The 19,329-nt window shown below is 46.1% G+C and overlaps 2 protein-coding genes across 4 annotated transcripts; one reads left to right on the plus strand and one right to left on the minus strand.

Annotated features, from left to right (window-relative positions):
- Positions 1–168: 168 nt before the first annotated feature.
- LOC125509402 (S-adenosyl-L-methionine-dependent methyltransferases superfamily protein) lies at positions 169–3,754 on the minus strand. Of its 3 annotated transcripts, none has more exons than XM_048674368.2 (2): positions 2,733–3,754; positions 169–456 (listed from the first exon to the last, which is right to left on the minus strand). In XM_048674368.2, the coding sequence occupies exon 1, from the start codon at positions 3,716–3,718 to the stop codon at positions 2,789–2,791; it is 930 nt and encodes a 309-aa protein (XP_048530325.2). In that variant the 5' UTR covers positions 3,719–3,754; the 3' UTR covers positions 169–456; positions 2,733–2,788. The 3 variants fall into 3 exon arrangements, with proteins under 3 accessions (XP_048530325.2, XP_048530324.2, XP_048530326.2); XM_048674367.2 differs by having other exon boundaries at positions 204–456; positions 2,737–3,750; XM_048674369.2 differs by lacking the exon at positions 169–456 and adding an exon at positions 556–1,533 and having other exon boundaries at positions 2,737–3,754.
- Positions 3,755–7,264: 3,510 nt separating this feature from the next.
- On the plus strand, positions 7,265–8,220 carry LOC125509406 (low molecular mass early light-inducible protein HV90, chloroplastic). The gene is made up of 2 exons (XM_048674371.2): positions 7,265–7,574; positions 7,658–8,220. Exons 1-2 carry the CDS (start codon positions 7,404–7,406, stop codon positions 8,009–8,011), a joined length of 525 nt encoding a protein of 174 aa, XP_048530328.2. The 5' UTR covers positions 7,265–7,403; the 3' UTR covers positions 8,012–8,220.
- The last annotated feature ends 11,109 nt before the right edge of the window (positions 8,221–19,329 follow it).

Genomic DNA, 19,329 nt, shown 5'->3' on the forward strand with positions numbered 1-19,329 from the left:
CAGTGATAATTACTGTAATAAGGTCGCGGCCGCTTCAGCATATCATAGCAGCCCACAATGCAAATCTACAGGCTTATTCCGGCTAAAAAGAACAGTTGAAGAGCACAAAAACACCAAAAGAAAATCCCCTCTCTTCTCTAACTAAACAAACAAACAAGCAAGCAAGGTGGTTCGTCAACGAAGGAAGCAACGCAAGTCCATGACGCTGAGAACCTTGAACCCGTCCAGGCTGCACCCCAGCACGAGCCTCGGCTTCTTCGGCGGCGCCGGCGGGCAGCACGGATGCGCGGTCCCTGCGCTGTTCGCCGTCGGCGTCAGCGGCCCCGAAGCGCCTTCGTCCTCACCATCACGAGGCCGCTTCATCTTCAGCGGCTGCAGAGTTCCAGCGTCGGTCTTCTGGATGGTGGCTCTCTCGGGCAGAAGAATCTTTCTCTGAAAACCCATCCTGCACCCTGCCTGCAAACGGAAAAACAAACAGAGTTACAAGTGTCAACTCAAATCTCAAATCAAAGAACAAAGAACGGATGTGAAAGAAGAGGAAGGTCCTGCACGTACGCACTACTCTACCAGTTAGCTAGGTAGCCGAAACTTCAAGCGATAACGGATCGATACGACAGCCCGACTGTGCAATGCAACGCCTGTGTTTATAAGCCAGTGAAAAGGAACAGAAAAAGATGTTTGCCAAAGCATAGAAAGAAAGAGATGCTACTGAAACAGTCAGTCAGTGCACGGGAGAGGAATCTGAGGAAGTTGCACGGGAAATGAAAAGAGGGAGATGAGCTCTTTCCGATCCATTAGCGCAAGCTTTGCCTTCTTTCAAGAACGCTGAAGGGCATGGTTAGCAAGATGCAAAGGCAAAGCGCTCGGTTTGGGGGCGAAAATAGTTTTACTCAGGCGTGTGGGCAGGAGCAAAAGCGAAAAAGGAAAGGGATCAAAGGAGAAAAGATGAGGAGGAAGGAAAGAACAACCTTGTCTTTCTTTGTATGAAAAGGGGAATAAAAGAGCACAAGGAATGCGTATGTAAAGGTCAACTAGTTCGGACGCATTTTGGAGGGAATCGGCTGTTGCAATGCATGCTTTAAATCGAAATGCAACTTTACAAGCTGTTGGGTGGGACTTTTCCATGCAGCACATCTTTTCTGTTCTTTGTTGAGTTTATTAAAGAGGGAAACTAGCATTAAATCTAATTGTCTTAATCAAGTACTCCCTCTGTCTGGAAATATTTGTCTTAAAAATGGATAAAATGGATGTATCTATAACTAAAATAAGTCTAGATACAACCATTTCTAGGACAAGTATTTCCGGACAGAGGGAGTACTAGATAGCAAACTAACTGTCTTCTGTTTCCTCAAATATCCATTTACATGAAGTCTGTCTATGCCGACTCTGTTTTTGTCAGGGCTTAATTAATGTCTGTAGAGAGGAGTAGATAATTTAGCTACCGAAGACGTGAAAATTGCTGGAAAAAACGCAACATGTAGTGTCTGAGCCAATTTTTGAAAGCTTGTTATAATCATCTGCAGTTTGATGTGCCTGTTGAAGGGAATGGTCAACGCTTGAAAAATAAAGATAAGGGAGAAAAAAGGAATACCAACAGGGTTAACTTGCTATAATCATACGCAGTTTGATGCTTTTTGCAGGGAATTGTCTCCACACATCGACATATGAAGTTCAATGTAACCTTTTAGACTGTTACATCTTGCCTTCCAATGTGGCTCTGTTTTTTCCCTTGAGCTTAAAAAGGATGTGATCCTTGGTCTTTTAAACTAGGTCAGTTAACTACTCCATCCGTTCACAAATACAAGATGTTTTGGATATAATATGGACTACGTAGGACTGAAATGAGTGACAAACACACTAATGCGTGTCTATATACACCCGATTCAGAAAAAAGTTAGAACATCTTATACTCCCTCCGTCCTAAAATAAGTGTCGCTGATTTAGTGCAAAGTTAGTACAAAGTTGTACTAAATCAGTGACACTTATTTTGAGACGGAGGGAGTATTTGTGAACGGAGGGAGTACTTGACATTAAAGTTAGGTACAAAAATGCAGCATGCAATGTGTGACTTAATTGAGAAAGCAGCTGAAAAATCCCAAATATTTTCTCTTCCAGAACTGTACTGTCAAAATCTACAAGTTTGCATCTTAGACGGCAAATACCAAATCAGCACAACAGAAGTTAGTAACAAATAAATCACTACAGTTTGTACAGAAGAGATCTGGATTTTATGCTGTTATCAGTTACCACAATCATTCTGAATAACTACATACCAGTGAAGCGGGGATATTTAGTTGCACGAACTCCACTAACAAATCTTAAACAATGAAACACAACACCTTTGCTCTCCTCCACATTTGAGATAATACCGAAATTTTGAACTATTAAATTGTGATTTGAACAGGTTTTAAAATAACCGACAGCTCATCGGATCTGAAATCTTGTTGTGCCTTTAGAATCTTTCTTTCTTGCCAATTCACATTTGTGATCACACACATTGATTTACCATCTGGTTATTAGAGATTTCAGCAGACACTATCCATAGTTCCATACCACAGAAAAAACAATTTGTCATAGATTTAGACCACTCATTTTGTGACAATTACATTTTAAATAGCTTAGATATAGTTTCATTTTCTCTAGTTGGCATGCCCTGTTAGTCACTAGTCAATGAATTCCAAGAATGTATAGGTAATAGGGACAAGAAGAATTCAGTAATGTGGTGCGCTTACTTACAGAAATCACTCTGCATTCTTGCACAGAGAACCACTGCATAATCCCCATCTATTCATGCATCACCATTGCCATTGTGCGGCTTCCACATGTCAATATAGTGGCCCAGCTCCGGCGGCAGCCTAGCCTTCCACGCCGCCGCCTCCTCCGATGCCCGCGCCACCGGCGCTGTCATCGCCACCCAACTTTCATCCACGCTCAGCACCGCCACCATTCCCTCCCCGAACGCTGCCACCATCGCCCGCAGCGTCGCATCCTTCACTGCCTCGCCGTCTCTCCCCTCCTCCTCCGCCTCCACGCAGCCCCCGCCGCAGTTCACCATCATCCTCCCTCCCGGCGCTACCATCGCGCCTATCTGGCGCCAAGTGTCCGCCTTTTGGAGCTCCGGCAGCACGCTCCCGTTGGCGAACAGATCCACCAGCACGCCGCCGAAGCCCCCCGGCACGGCCTCGGCCTCCAGCGCGTCGCCGACGTGGATGACCAGCCTGCCGGCGTGGTCCCTTTCGAGCTCCGCGAGGCTGAAGAAGTCCCGGGCGACGGCGATGACGGAGGGGTCGAGTTCCCAGCCATGGACGGATATGTCCGGGTAGAAATGGAGGAGGGCGCGCGCGGCGGAGCCCGCGCCGAAGCCGAGGACGGCGAGGGATGGGCGCGGGAGGAGAGGCGGGAGGGTGGCGAAGACGTCGAAGTAGGTGGAAGTGAGGGGGCAGTAGGGGCGACGAGGGAAGGAGACGGAGTGGATGTTGCCCGGGCCGTCGAGGAGGAGGAGGCGCGCGCCGGCGAGGGGGTGGCCGGCAGCGCGCGGGGAGACGTCGGCGACGCGGATGTGGTTGTGCGGGGAGCGGACGTCGGCGACGAGCTGGAGCTCGTCGGGGAGGGGCTGGGGAACGGGGGTTCTTGCCGCGGCGGCGCGGATGGGGGTGAGGTGGAGACGGTCCAGACGGAGGATGGGTCTCGGGCGTGGGACAGCCACCGGGAACGCCATCTCCGATTCTCCGTCAAGGCAGCGGCTGGGGTACTTGTTTTTGGTCCTTTATTTACTCCTTAATCCTTTTCGTCTTCTTCGATTTTTTTTTTCGCGGGCAAGTCTTCTTTGAAATATAATCTCTTTAAAAAACTCATAATCATTTTCTTCCTTAATTTTTTTTACGAAAAGGACCATATATTAAAAGTAAGCAGTGGTACAATGCACCCCGCAAAATAAGGAAATTACAATGAACATTTTGGAGAAACAATCCAGAAACATCGTCGACGCGGGATGAGGGCGCACCGCCGCCGCCATCACCACCACTCCCTTCCATAGCCGGTGATAACCTTGGTCATGCGCGCAGACTGCTGACGACGAGAAGTCACCATCCTCGGCCCAGTAGGCCAGCATGCCGAAGAAGATCCGGATCGACATAGTGCCACCACTTGCGCCGGCTTATCGAGATGCCCATACCAACGAGAACCAACAGATCCGGAGTCCAGAAACCACACATGCACCTGCACAATCTTCCAAGTTTGGCGACAGCGCCGAGAGGGCCACCGCCATGACGAAGGGGAAGCTGGAAGAATGAAAGGCCTCTCAACACCGGCTCCACCATCTCACTGATGCCACCTTGCCGGTCGCACCACCCGCCCCATCCAGCAGATCATCGGGAAAAAAATAATCCATGCTCCTCGCCGGCATTGAAGATGACGACCAAATGGAGAAGAAACTGGAGAACCCTTATTCGACGATGAGATGGAGGTGGAAAAGGGAGTGATGTCCTTCATTTTACCACTTTTCCAAGTATACTGCCCAACACAAACTAACGTGTAAATAACCAATGCCCGATTGAGTTGTCCTCATTTTTCACACATTAGTTTGGCATGGGCATCAGAAATCAAAGCAAAAACCGGTAAATCATCTAAGGCAATTTAAAATGCGGAAAATGGTTGGGCAGATGTACTCTCACAAAATCAATTTGTATGAAGAAAAAGCTAAAACACTTCCGCAACCAGGGGCGTAACCAGGCTCCGGGCTACCAGGGCCGTGCCGATGAAAATGTTCGCTGACTGTAGCTACATGAATGCACTGTAGCTGCACTAAACACTGTAGCAGCGAGGATGGTCTTGGGTGTGCGGCTATTCTGGCTATGCCATTGTCCGCAACACAAGAGGAAACATACCAATGAATTATTTCCGCAACACAAGGGAAAAACACACCAATAAATCATTTCCGCAACACAAAAACAAACAGTGGGAATGTTGAGAATATAAAATCATCTATTCAGAGATGAAACTGTTGCTGCTGTTGTATTTTCTTTTAAACACGAAACACAATGTAGTAAAAAAACAAGGTCGTTATCTAGGAATCATTTTTCTAAGGGTTGCCAAAGAGGAGGAGCCTATCTTTTCCCCTCGACCCGCGGGTGCCATCACAGGTTCCACTTGCCTCCAAAAATTGTTGTGACGGTCAGAGAATGAGGGGACCCAGATCCGAGTCTCTTGGTCCGTTTTTATGAGGGTTTTTGAGTTTTTCATCATGGTAAGCTGGAGCGAAAACGACAATGGTAACAATGGTTCTTTGGCTTCCCCCATATCTATGTTCATCCTCAGGGTTGTGTTGACGAGTCGTATCGATTGTTAGACACTCAGTTTGGTGTGCTTAGCGTTTGTTCACGGCGGCATGTCCTACGAAGGGGACGGGATCGCAACATTTTTTTCCGGGTTTATCTCCGCTTGCTGAAACTCCGGCCAGACAGAGATCTCGAGACAACCATGTGTACTGCTCATGTCATGTCGTGGGTGGATGCAAAAAGAAGACGATCCTGATTTTTCTATATTTAAATAGTTACTCTTCACTATCATATTTCTCTCATATGCAAGCATGTCATCTCATCATGTATAATGCATGGAAAAAACTTCACCTCAACATGCAAACATGCATGAGAATCTTCAATTATTATGATATTTATATTTAATAAATATTTAAATTTGTTATTATATTTAAATTTAATAAATATTTTATGATAATAAAATAATCAAACACAATGAATCATATGCATTTTTAGTTTTAGTTCTCATATTACTCCAAATATGCATGTTTCATACAACCAATCTTTATTAAAAATATATTGCAAAATATTTCGCAACAACGTGTGTAGTATCATCTAGTTTCTTAGGACGTGTTTGATTACTAGCACTATTTTTCGGCTTCCTTGGAAGTTGGCCTGGTAGATCCTGCGGGGAATACATGCTTTGGGCCATGTACTGCACCAGTTTGTTTGCACACAAATCCTCATGTTGCATAACGGCACCAATATGCACACAATGTTTGGTGGAATCGGCGAGACACAAGCAACGTCTAGCCTCAAGGACACCCGAAATGGTCCGGCTCATAATCATGCAGGTACACATACATCAATTTTGTTAATAGTTTTTTCTATTCTCTTATTCTTTTTGTTTATATTCTTCAAAATATTATACTTTATCCGATATAAAATAAGAGTCATGATTTTATTTCAAATCTGAACTAAACCACGACACATACATAGAATTGGAGGGAGTAGTACATGTATTTAAAAACTTAATATACTTTTTTTTAAAGTTTACTGCGAATTTGTAAATGTTAACACAGTGTATATATTTTGTTAGTATAACTTCTTAAAAACAATTTAAGCACTAACAAATGTCTGTGACATCAGAAAAAAGTTCACGAGTTTAAAAAATGTATGTGATATTTTTTGCAAATATTATTCATTGTATTTTTTCCATATAATTAAAGAAAATGTTTTGTACCATTCAAAAAATGTAATTTACATATAAAAAATGTTCACGCGTTTGGAAAATATGTTTCTGAAATTTTGAAACATGTTTATATTGTTTAATAAAATGTTTGCATAGTTTTTACAAAAAAGTTTTGTACCATTAAAAAAATGTTTCAGCTTGTATTGAAAAATGTTTAACACTTATTCATTTTTTTAAACAAGTATTTGAAATAAAGATTAATAAAGTTTTTTAAAAAATATTAAACATGTATAAAAACGTTTTTTATGTATACCAAAAATGCATAATGTGTATGAAAACAGTTAGACATCAAATTATATAGTTATTTTTTAACCATGTAGTATTTGGAAAATGTTAGACATGTATCAAAAGTATTCCTCATGTATACTAAAAATGTACAATGTATAGAAATGTGTTTTGTTTAGAAAAAGGAAAAGAAAAAAATCAAATATAAATAAAGAAAACCAAAGTAAGAAACAAAGAAAAATGCCAAAGTTCAGCTTCTGGTCCACACGAGCTTAAAAAAAAAAGCTTCTGGTCCACACGTGCCTCTTTAAGATCTGTGCGTCGACACAAGCTTCCAACTTGTCTGTCTGCAGTTTGGCGTTGCCCTCAGCATGGTGGCCTCCACGTCCGCGTACTCACTGGTTCGCTCCACGTAGAGGATAATTCACGGCCGAGAGCTGCTCGCGACGTGGGCACGGTCGCCGCCACCGCGCTCAGCTCGTCATGGGTTGGCTTGCGTGGAGCACGGCCTATAAATTGTGCCCTCTCACACGGAACAATACATCAGTAAACACAAGGCGACACAGCAGCAAGTAGCACTCCACTAGCAATCATCTAGCAGTTTTTTTTTGCCTGTTGCAGCATCTGTAGCTTCTTCTGTCCTTCGTGCACCTCCCGTCCGCAGCTGATTAATGGCGACCATGATGGCCATGAGCTCCTTCGCCGGCGCCGGCGCCGCCGTCCTGCCGCGCGGCTCGGCTAGCCGCTTCGGCGCCCAGTCTCTGCCAGCGCTGGGCAGACGCGCCCTCGTCGTCAGGGCACAGACCGGGGGCCCGAGCGCACCACCGCCAAACAAACCCAAGGTACGTACCAACTGTATAAGCGGCACGGCGCCGTCGCTAAACTCAGCCGAGTGACAGTTTTCTGATATTTGTTCACGGCACAGGCGAGCACCTCTATCTGGGACGCGCTGGCGTTCAGCGGCCCTGCGCCGGAGCGCATTAATGGGCGCCTGGCCATGGTGGGTTTCGTGACGGCGCTCGCCGTGGAGGCAGGGCGCGGCGACGGGCTCCTTTCGCAGCTCGGCAGCGGCACCGGGCAGGCGTGGTTCGCCTACTCCGTGGCGGTGCTATCCGTAGCTTCTCTGGTGCCGCTGCTCCAAGGAGAGAGCGCCGAGGGCAGAGCCGGCGCCATCATGAACGCCAACGCGGAGCTCTGGAACGGCCGCTTCGCCATGCTCGGACTCGTCGCTCTGGCGGCAACGGAGATCATCACTGGCGCGCCCTTCATCAACGTGTAAAACTAATAGCTTTGTTGTCGACCGGATAACACAACCTGTACCGAGTAGGACATGTAAATGATGAGAACGGATCGTCCTCGTATTCTTTGTAGTACTAATTACAGATACATACTGTAGTTCATATGCTACCGGGAGCTGAATTGTTTATCATTCGAAATCTTCTAAAAAATAAGAGACGGGTTGGAATATAATAGGCTTATGAACGTACCTTGTCTCGGATATGAAAAATGAAATTATACGGTTGGATTCCTTAAAAATGCCCGATAGTCAGATAGGGGGTGCATGGCTCATCCCGCATCCTAAATTTCGGAGAGAGAGTCTTAAACTTCAACGTTGCTATTGTAGCATTCACACAAACTTGATTTTACAATTAACTAGTACAGTACATTTCATGCACACTGATTTGTCAGTTAATATGACAAATTGAATTTTATCCATCCTTCTATTTTTCATGATAACTCAGTTTTTTATGTCAAAAAGCATAGTAATTATTGAGACTTTTTACGGTGCATCATACTACTCAGTATAATGAGTAGTATTTAGTTGATCCAACGGTGGGTGTGGATTGAGCAAACTGTTGGTCTAAGGCATATTGATAATTCCATGCACGCACTGCACTGGAAGTCCTCCGCCATCCCCGGCCGCTGCAGCCGCACAAACCAGCAAAAAATAGCTAGGAGGCATGCGTGGGTGCGTTTACAATCCACGTCGCCGCTGCTCCGTCGGGCTACCGCCTACCGGAGCGGTCCTGCAGGAGACCCGCCGCCGCGACAAGCTCCTACTAGCGTAGTTCAAGTGCAAGTGGCGAACCCGCGCTTGCAGGCCATGAGCGCCGGGCACCTCGTGCCGACGCTGAAGTGATGACGACGGAGGCATCGTGGGAGCCCGGCGAAGGTAGCTGCGACGTCGGCGCCGGTTCACTTCTTCCAAGACAACCTTGTAACACTAGTAAAAAACAGGGCTTTGGTCCAGGCCGGGTCAGCCCATTAGTCTCGGTTCAGTCCAGAACCGGGACCAATATGGGCATTGGTCCCGGTTCGTGAGCCCAGGGGGCCGGCCGGGCCACGTGGGCCATTGGTCCCGGTTCATCTGGACCTTTTGGTCCCGGTTGGTGGGATGAACCGGGACCAATGGGCCTCGCTCCTGGACCACCACCATTGGTCCCGGTTGGTGGCTTGAACCGGGACCAAAGGCTCCCCTTTAGTCCCAGCTCATGTCACCAACCGGGACCAATGAGGTGCCTATATATATCCCTCGCTCGCGAGCCCCAGTGCTCTGTCTTTCTCTGGCCGAGGGGGAGAGGGCTTGGTGGTGCTCTAGCTCACCTCCTATGCACACATGGTGTTCGATGGAATGCCCGAGCCACACTACTTAAGCTTTCTCCTCTCCAAGCTCGACCTCCAAGCTCCATTTTCCATAATATTTGTCTAGGTTTAGCGGACCGTCACGCCCCGTCCCCGTCTTCACCGCCGTCGATCACCCGCGCCGAGCTCATCGCCGGCACCACCATGGTGAACCTCTTGTTCTTATCTTCTTTCTGAAAAGAAAAATATTCTTACTTGTATGTTTACATAGATACTTGTATTATTTTCTTACTTTTATTATTGCATCTTATATAGTGCGATGGTTTTGGTATCCGCCCCCATCGGCCCTCGTCCTGTCTATGATTCGGATGTGGTATATATATTATCTTTATAACTATTGGTTCATTTATTGTTTATGAAAATTATGCCGACCAACGTGACATAGATTTTATTTATGTAGGATGTATGTGAATCGGAAATGCCAACCGACCCTATTGTCGAGAGGTTAAATTTAGTTGAAGAAGAAAACAATTTGTTGAAGGAAAAAATAAAAAAATTGAGGAGGAGAAGATGATATTGGAGTTGCATGTTGCGGATGTCGTCGATGATCACAAGATCAAGATGGATGCAATGCGCTTGAAGATTAAAAAGATTAGAAAATATGCCATTCATACCGAGGCTTGGTATCACTATGCCGTTGGATCAATTGTTACCTTGGTTGCGATTATGATCGCAGTTGTTTTCGCATTGAAATGTTTTACATAGTTTCAATGTATGGTTTAATTAATTAGATGCTCTGGAGAGCTATATGTTGTTAGATGAGAACTATGTATGCACTTTGGTTTTAATGTGATGATGAACTTCTATTAATTTGGACACTTAATTATATATAATGCACGCAGATGAACCGACAATGGATGTACGGTGACAGACACACCTGCGAGTACATTAAGGGCGTGCATGAGTTTCTCGATGCGGCTGAGGCAAACAAGCAGAATGGTTTTATGTGTTGTCCATGCACTGAATGTGGGAATACGAGGTCTTACTCTAACCGGAAAATCCTTCACTCCCACCTGCTTTACAAGGGTTTCATGCCACACTATAATGTTTGTACGAGGCACGGAGAAATAAGGGTTATGATGGAAGACGACGAAGAAGAAGAGTACGATGACAACTATGTGCCCCCTGAATACGGTGATGCTGCAACGGGGGGAGCTGGTGAAGATCAAGAGGAACCAGACGATGTGCCCAATGATGCTGCAACGGGTGAAGCTGCTGAAGATCAAGAGGAACCAGACGATGTACCCGATGATGATGATCTCCGCCGGGTCATTGTCGATGCAAGGACGCAATGGGAAAGTCAAAAGGAGAAGCTGAAGTTCGATCGCATGTTAGAGGATCACAAAAAAGGGTTATACCCCAATTGCGAAGATGGCAACACAAAGCTCGGTACCGTACTGGAATTGCTGCAGTGGAAGGCTGCAGTGGAAGGCAGAGAATGCTGTGGCTGACAAAGGATTTGAGAAGCTACTGAAAATATTGAAGAAGAAGCTTCCAAAGGATAACGAATTGCCCGACAGTACATACGCAGCAAAGAAGGTCATATGCCCTTTAGGATTGGAGGTGAAGAAGATACATGCATGCCCTAATGACTGCATCCTCTACCGCGGTGCATACAAGGATCTGAACGCATGCCCGGTATGCGGTGCATTGCGGTATAAGATCAGACGAGATGACCCTGGTGATGTTGACGGCGAGCCCCCCAGGAAGAGGGTTCCTGTGAAGGTGATGTGGTATGCTCCTATAATACCACGGTTGAAACGTCTGTTCAGAAACGAAGAGCATGCCAAGTTGATGCGATGGCACAGTGAGAACCAAAAGAAAGATGGGAAGTTGAGAGCACCCGCTGATGGGTCGCAGTGAAGAAAAGTCGAGAGAAAGTACTGGGATGAGTTTGCAAAGGATCCAAGGAATGTATGGTTTGCTTTAAGCGCGGATGGCATTAATCCTTTCGGGGAGCAGAGCAGCAATCACAGCACCTGGCCCGTGACTCTATGTATGTATAACCTTCCTCCTTGGATGTGCATGAAGCGGAAGTTCATTATGATGCCAGTTCTCATCCAAGGCCCTAAGCAACCCGACAACGAAATTTATGTGTACCTAAGGCCATTAGTTGAAGAACTTTTACAGCTGTGGAATGGAAACGGTGTACGTACGTGGGATGAGCATAGACAAGAGGAATTTAACCCTAAGGCGTTGCTGTTCATGACCATCAACGATTGGCCCGCTCTCAGTAACCTTTCAGGACAAACAAACAAAGAATACCATGCATGCACGCACTGTTTAGATGACACTGAAAGTATATACCTGGACAAATGCAGGAAGAATGTGTACCTGGGTCATCGTCGATTTTTTCCGACCAACCATCAATGTCGAAAGAAAGGCAAGCATTTCAAAGGCGAGACAGATCACCGGAAGAAGCCCGCCATGCGTACCGGTGATCACGTACTTGCTATGGTCAATGATTTACACTACGTAATCTTTGGAAAGGGTCCCGGTGGACTAGCTGTTCCGAATGACACTGAGGCACACGCACCCATGTGGAAGAAGAAATCTATATTTTGGGACCTACCCTACTGGAAAGACCTAGAGGTCCGCTCTTCAATCGATGTGATGCATGTGACGAAGAACCTTTGCGTGAACCTGCTAGGCTTCTTGGGCATGTATGGGAAGACAAAAGATACACCTGAGGCACGGGAGGACCTGCAACGTTTGCACGAAAAAGACGGCATGCCTCCGAAGCAGTATAAAGGTCCTGCCAGCTACGCTCTTACGAAAGAAGAGAAAGAAATCTTCTTTGAATGCCTGCTCAATATGAAGGTCACGACTGGCTTCTCGTCAAATATAAAGGGAATAATAAATATGCCAGAGAAAAAGTTTCAGAACCTAAAGTCTCATGACTGCCACGTGATTATGACGCAACTGCTTCCGGTTGCATTGAGGGGGCTTCTACCGGAAAACGTCCGATTAGCCATTGTGAAGCTATGTGCATTCCTCAATGCAATCTCTCAGAAGGTGATCGATCCAGAAATCGTACCAAGGCTAAGGAGTGATGTGGCGCAATGTCTTGTCAGTTTCGAGCTGGTGTACCCACCATCCTTCTTCAATATCATGACACACGTCCTAGTTCATCTAGTCGACGAGATTGTCATCCCGGGGCCCGTATTTCTACACAATATGTTCCCCTTTGAAAGGTTCATGGGAGTCCTAAAGAAATATGTCCGTAACCGCGCTAGGCCAGAAGGAAGCATCTCCATGGGCCATCAAACAGAGGATGTTATCGGGTTTTGTGTTGACTTCATTCCTGGCCTTAAGAAGATAGGTCTCCCTAAATCGCGGTATGAGGGGAGACTGACTGGAAAAGGCACTCTTGGAAGAGACTCAATAATATGCAGGGACGGATATTTTTGGTCTCAAGCACACTACACAGTTCTACAGAACTCTACCTTGGTGACCCCGTATGTCGATGAACACAAGAACAGTCTACGCTCCAAACACCCGGAGCAGTGCGACGACTGGATTACATGTGAACACATCAGGACTTTCAGCAGTTGGTTGGAAACACGTCTCAGAGGTGACAATACTGTTTGTGATGAGTTGTACTTGTTGTCCAGGGGACCATCTTTGACTGTATTGACTTACAAAGGATACGAGATAAATGGGAATACATTTTACACGATCGCCCAGGATCAAAAGAGCACCAACCAAAACAGCGGTGTCCGCTTTGATGCAGCAACCGAGAGCGGAAAGGACACATATTATGGTTACATAGTGGACATATGGGAACTTGACTACGGATATGATTTTAAGGTCCCTTTATTTAAGTGCAAATGGGTCAATTTGTCAGGCGGCGGGGTACAGGTAGACCCACAGTACGGAATGACAACAGTGGATCTGAAAAATCTTGGGTACACCGACGAACCGTTCGTCCTAGCCAATGATGTGGCACAAGTTATCTATGTGAAGGACATGTCTACCAAACCGAGAAAAAGAAAAGATAAGGAAGCGAATACATCATACGATGAGCCAAAGCGCCACATAGTTCTTTCAGGAAAAAGGGACATCCTGGAAGTGGACGACAAGACAGACATGTCTGAAGATTATGAAAAGTTTTATGAAATTCCTCCCTTCAATGTCAAGGCTGACCCAAGCATCCTGATAAACAATGAAAATTATCCATGGTTACGGCGCAATAAGCAAATGACACAAGCGAATAAAAAGTGAAGACTTTCTCCTGCAACTATTATGATGATACCATGCCAACTTTGTAACACACGAACATGCTACCATTGTCCGTTTTGTACATGCACATGCTATGTGGGTGAAATTATGATACCATGCCAACTTTCAACTTTTTCAGAGTTCATTTGAAATGCTTTCATGTCTTATGGTTCGGCCCTCGTAATACCGTGACCATTAGTCCCTGGCCCATGCCAACTTTCAACTTTCTAAAACTAATGGCACTAACAGAAAGTTTATAATTTTGCTCCTCGCCCCTGGCCCATGACCATTAGTCCCGGTTTGTGCCACAAATCGGGACTAAAGGGTTGGTCCTTGTTGCGGGCAGAGTTTAGTCCCACCTCGCCAACCGAAGGGGGCTCACACCGGTTTATAAGCCCTTCCCTCTCTGCCTTGTTGACCTCCTCTCAAAGTTAAAATAGATGCCCTAATAAAGAAAATTTTAACCTAAATTCATAGTAAATTTCTCTGAAATTCATAGAAATTTACTAGGAATTTAGGTTGAATTTTCTCTATAAGCGCATCTATTCTCATTTTTTAGTAAGTTAATCACAAACTTGTGATTCAAACAATTTTCAAAGAATTCAAATTTTAACTATTCAAATTTGAAAACTAATGGCACTAACAGAAAGTTTATAATTTTTCGAAAACTAATGGCACTAACAGAAAGTTTATAATTTTGCTAACCTAAAAGCAAACAGAATTAAAAATTAAAGCAAAAAACAAAAGAAAATAAATAATGCAAAAAACAAATAAAAAAAACAGGAAAAAACTATTTTTATGGTAAAGTTAATCACAAAATAAAATGGCACTAACAGAAATTTTATAATTTTTCTAAAACTAAAAGCAAAAAGAATAAAAAAATAAAGCAAAAAAACAAAAGAAAATAAATAATGCAGGAAACAAAACAAAAAAACTGGAAAAATAGCAACAATAAGTATTTTGTTGTAAGTAGAAACAAAATAAAATAAATAAAGCAACAAAGAAAACAAAAAAACAAAAAAAGTGTTTTCAAATTTGAAAACTAATGACATTAACAAAAAGTTTATAATTTTTCTAAAACTAAAAGCATAAAGAATTAAAAAATAAAGCAAAAAACAAAAGAAAATAAAATAAATAAAGCAACAAAAAAACAAAAAAATGCCACCTACTGGGCCCCCACAGCCTAAATACGACTAGAAACCCATCAAAGGGCCAGGATTCAGGCCCGCAGGAGGCCCAGTAGGCCCACAGGCATAGCAGTGACAATTAGGCCCGTAAGCCTGCAATGGAGAGAAGCTCGACAGGGGTGCGGCAGTGGGGCTTATAAACCACTGCGCACCCCTCTCAACTAGCAAGGTGGGACTAAACTTTCGACGCAGCAGCCGCACAAGGCCTTTGGTCCCGGTTGGTGGCACCAACCGGGACTAAAGGGGGCCATTGGTCACGGTTCGTGGCACAAACCGTGACCAATGCCCCCCTTTAGTCCTGGTTGGTGCCACCAACCGAGACCAAAGGCCGCCGCTTCCCGCCCTTTGGCCTGCTGAAAAGAGGCCTTTGGTCTCGGTTGGTGGCACCAACCGGGACTAAAGGGAGGCATTGGTCACGGTTTGTGCCACGAACCGTGATCAATGCCTTTGCTATATAAGCCAGCACTTAGGAAAATTTCACATTTCCCTCGCAGTTGCCCCCCGACGACGCCGAGCACATCGACGCCGCCAGGCTGCCCCAACGCCGCTCGCCGCCCCAGCCGTCGCCGTCGCCGCGCCCCGAGTCACCGTCGCCCACGCCCTCGCCGGCCGTCGCCCGCGCCCTCGCCCGACGCCGTCGCCCGCGCCCTCGCACGCGCCCTCGGCCGACACCGTCGCCGCGCGCCGCCGTCCCCTGCCCCGACGCGCGCCGCCCCTGCCCCGTTGCCGTCGCCGTGCCGCCGTCCCCTGCCCCGAACGTCGCCGCCTCTGTGAGCACCGCACGTCTGCCGCCCCCGCCGCCGCCGTGCATTTTTTTATTATACATGCTATTTTTTACATGTTTTTATATTTTCATATATATGTGTATGTATGTATTTTTTAGATATACGTATTTTTTGATGTATGTTCATATATGTATGTATGTATGTATTTTTTATATGTTTTTTGTATGTATGTATGTATGTTTTCAATTATAATGATGTTTTAAAAATACATATATGCAAAAGTTAGATTTTTAATTAGAAATTTTTTATCTATATATGTTCTCTGATTTAGTACATTTTAGGTTAGTTTCATTTTTAAAAAAGTTTTATATATTTAGGAAGAAGGAATAGAAGGAAGAAAATGTTTTATATATGAGGGTCGAGAGGGGGTCGACGGTCGAGAGGGGGTCGTCGAACATGAGAGGAAGAAAAGGATAAAAAAACAAGAGGAAGAAGAAGAAAAAGAGGAGAAGAAATAATAGAGGAGATCTTCTCCTCTATTCTTTCTTCTCTTTTTTTTCTTCTTCTTCCTATATGTATTAGTTTTTTTATTTAGGTTGTTAATTAGTAGATATTAATTTTGTTCATATATGTATGGATGCATGTGATATGTATGTATGTATGTATCGGGTATGTCGTTGTCGATATACCCCCTACCCGATAACTTCGACATGAGGGGGTCGAGAGGGGGTCTAGGGTCGCCGAGGGGTCGAGGGTCGTCGAACATGAGAGGAAGAAGAGGATAAAAAAAGAAGAGGAAGAAGAAAAAAAAGAGGAGTTCTTCTCCTCTATTCTTTCTTCTCCTCTTTTTTATCTTCTCTATTCTTTCTTCTCCTCTTTTTTTTCTTCTTCCTCTTTATTTTATCGGGAACGAGGGTCGTTGAGGGTCGCCGAGCGGTAGAGGAGAAACCCTAAATAGAAAGTATCGTCGGTGTGAGATACATGTACCGTCGGTGTCGGACACTACATCCACGTCCCACAAGTGGCGCGGGCTTCGACGCCCACGTCACTTGTGGGACGTGGATGTAGTGTCCGACACCGACGGCCACATGTATCTCACACCGACGATACTTTCTATTTAGGGTTTCCTCTACCGCTCGGCGACCCTGACCCTCGACGACCCTCGTTCCCGATAAAATAAAGAGGAAGAAGAAGAAAAAAAATAAGAAGAGGAAGAAGAAGAAAAAAAAGAGAAGAAGATATCGGGAACGAGGGTCGTCGAGGGTCAGGGTCGCCGAGCGGTAGAGGAAACCCTAAATAGAAAGTATCGTCGGTGTGAGATACATGTGGCCGTCGGTGTCAGACACTACATCCACGTCCCACAAGTGGCGCGGGCTTCGACGCCCACATCACTTGTGGGACGTGGATGTAGTGTCCGACACCGACGGCCACATGTATCTCACACCCACGATACTTGCTATTTAGGGTTTCCTCTACCGCTCGGTGACCCTCGACGACCCTCGTTCCCAATAAAAAAAGAGGAAGAAGAAGAAAAAAAGAGGAGAAGAAAGAATAGAGGAGTAAGAAGTACTCCTCTATTCTTTCTTCTCCTCTTTTTTTCTTCTTCTTCCTCTTTTTTTATCCTTGAAGCGTTGTCGAGGCCACCCCAAACCCTAGAGAAGCAGCGTCGAGTCCACTAATTAATATTAGTTCTATGTTTGCCACTAATATATCCATCTGTCATGTTTGAATAATAATTGCCATGTTGTAAATATTTGTAGAAACTATGGACACCGCCCGAGACGAAGTACAAGAAGAGTTGTTGGGGGACATAATCGCACGAGGAAGTGATGCCGTCTGCTCGTTGTTTCTCAACGACACCGATGGTCTGGGAGCAGCTGGCTATGATTATGATGGCTCCGGTGACCTAATGCCGGTGCAAGAAGGAGACCGTGAGGACGGCTCTGGTGACCCAATGCCGGTGCAAGAAGGAGACCGTGATGACGTCTCCGGTGACCGAACCGAGTCCGGCCAGGTATATATATTAGTTAAGCTTCTGTTGACTAGCTAATTGATGCATTCATTGTTTTGGTATGTACACATATTAATTAAGTCTTTGTTCTTTTTTCTAGCCCTCTGGATCGAGCACAACTTCGGTAAAGAGACGAGGCCCGAAGAAAAAGTTGAGCTCGGATGAAAAGTTTGAGATCATAGCAATCGCGCCCGACGGCCAACCGATTGAACCCCTCCGGACAAAGAGCGCATTTGTTGCTCAGTGCGGGGTTTTGGTTAGGGACAAGATCCCGATCAGCATCCAACAATGGTTAAAGCCGGCTACAGAAGACCCTGATGTGTCTTATGTCAATGATATGCAGAAAAATGATCTTTGGACTGAGCTGAAGTCAAATTTCACCCTACCGCCAGAGAATGATCTAGAGAAGCCAGTTAAAGAGCAATTAATCAAGTCTTTTGATCTTAAGAGGATGGCAGAACTATTCAGGAGGTGGAAGAAAGAGCTGAATAAGTTTGTCGAAAATAAAGAGACACCAGAATTCAAGGGCAGATATGAGAAGATCAGAGATCACTGGCCCGCATTTGTGGCCCACAAGACATCGGAAAAGAGTAAGAAGATGTCGGCGACAAACAAGCAAAATGCTGCAAAGAAGAAGCATCACCATCGCACGGGGTCAGGTGGCTACCTCGTAGCCCGGCCTAAGTGGGCCAAGACTGAGAATGATCTGGTTGATAAAGGGATCGAACCAGAGACAATTAACTGGCCAGACCGTTGCCGGACTTGGTTCTTCGGGGCTGGCGGAACCTTGGACCCTGTAATAGGGAAGTGCATTTGGACGAACGATCAAATGGACATACCAGTCAGGAAGCTTCAGCAGTATATCGAAGCAGCGCAGCAAGGGACGTTCTTTCCAGATAGAGAGAACGACGAGCTCACAATGGCCCTCGGGAATCCTGAGCACCCTGGACGGACACGAGGCACGCCAGGCTCCATTCCGTGGAAGGTTGGGTTTCCGGACGCAGGCGGTTACAAATCCCTGGAGAGGAGGAAAAAATTGCAGCAGACCCAAATGCAGGCGCTCCAAGCAAGGGTACAAGCGATAGAGGAACGAGAAGAAAATCGCAGCAAACGTACTGCCGAAACTTCCCCCGAAGCTACCCCGCCATTTCAGCGGAGAAGCAGCGTGGCTTCCACCGAGCTGCTTCAGCCGGAGCATGCCTTGACGTCTCCTGCCAGCTATCGCGTGGATGCTATCACGAAGTCTCAAAATTACCACCTTATGACGCAATGGATGAATTTGAAGGTCAAGGCGGCTGTTGGCTCTGTTTATCCTACTGAACCCGGCGCAACTTTTCACTGCCGGCCGATTCCAGAAGGATATGCTAGGGTGATGGTGGATGAAATAACGGAGGGATTTGAGGACCTCCAGCTTGACCACCCTACCGGTGAAGGGGAGACTAGGCTAGGGTCTGCTCTGAAGACTCCATGCCTATGGCGGAAGGAGCTCATCAACCTTCCGAACTGGACGCCTCCGCCTCCTCCTCCTCCTCCGGCAAGTCAGGGCACTCCGCCTCCTCCACCGCCTCCTCCTCCGGCGAGTCAGGGCACTCCGCCTCCTCCACCGCCTCCTCCTCCGTCGAGTGACGATCAGGGCACTCGACCGGCTCCTTCTCCGGCGCGTGGCGGCACTCCGCCTCCTTCTCCGCCTGCGCCAACGCGCCTGAGCAGCCAGCCTCCTCCTTCTCCGCCTCGTCAGCAAGGGCGGAAGAGACCTGCCGCCGCTCCGGCTGCTCCGGCGTGTCGTAGTCCTTCTCCTCCGCCTCATAAG

The sequence above is a fragment of the Triticum urartu genome, chromosome 5A (genome assembly GCF_056163025.1).
Source record: "Triticum urartu cultivar PI428250 chromosome 5A, HENAU_Tu73, whole genome shotgun sequence".
NCBI classification, from domain to species: domain Eukaryota; kingdom Viridiplantae; phylum Streptophyta; class Magnoliopsida; order Poales; family Poaceae; genus Triticum; species Triticum urartu.

Excerpts from the sequence above, each read along its gene's own strand:
- LOC125509406 (XM_048674371.2), top strand. The coding sequence starts at position 7,404 with ATGGCGACCATGATGGCCATGAGCTCCTTCGCCGGCGCCGGCGCCGCC. Across the intron at positions 7,575-7,657 it reads CACCGCCAAACAAACCCAAG|GCGAGCACCTCTATCTGGGA; the intron begins GTACGTACCAAC and ends TTCACGGCACAG.
- LOC125509402 (XM_048674368.2), bottom strand. The coding sequence starts at position 3,718 with ATGGCGTTCCCGGTGGCTGTCCCACGCCCGAGACCCATCCTCCGTCTG.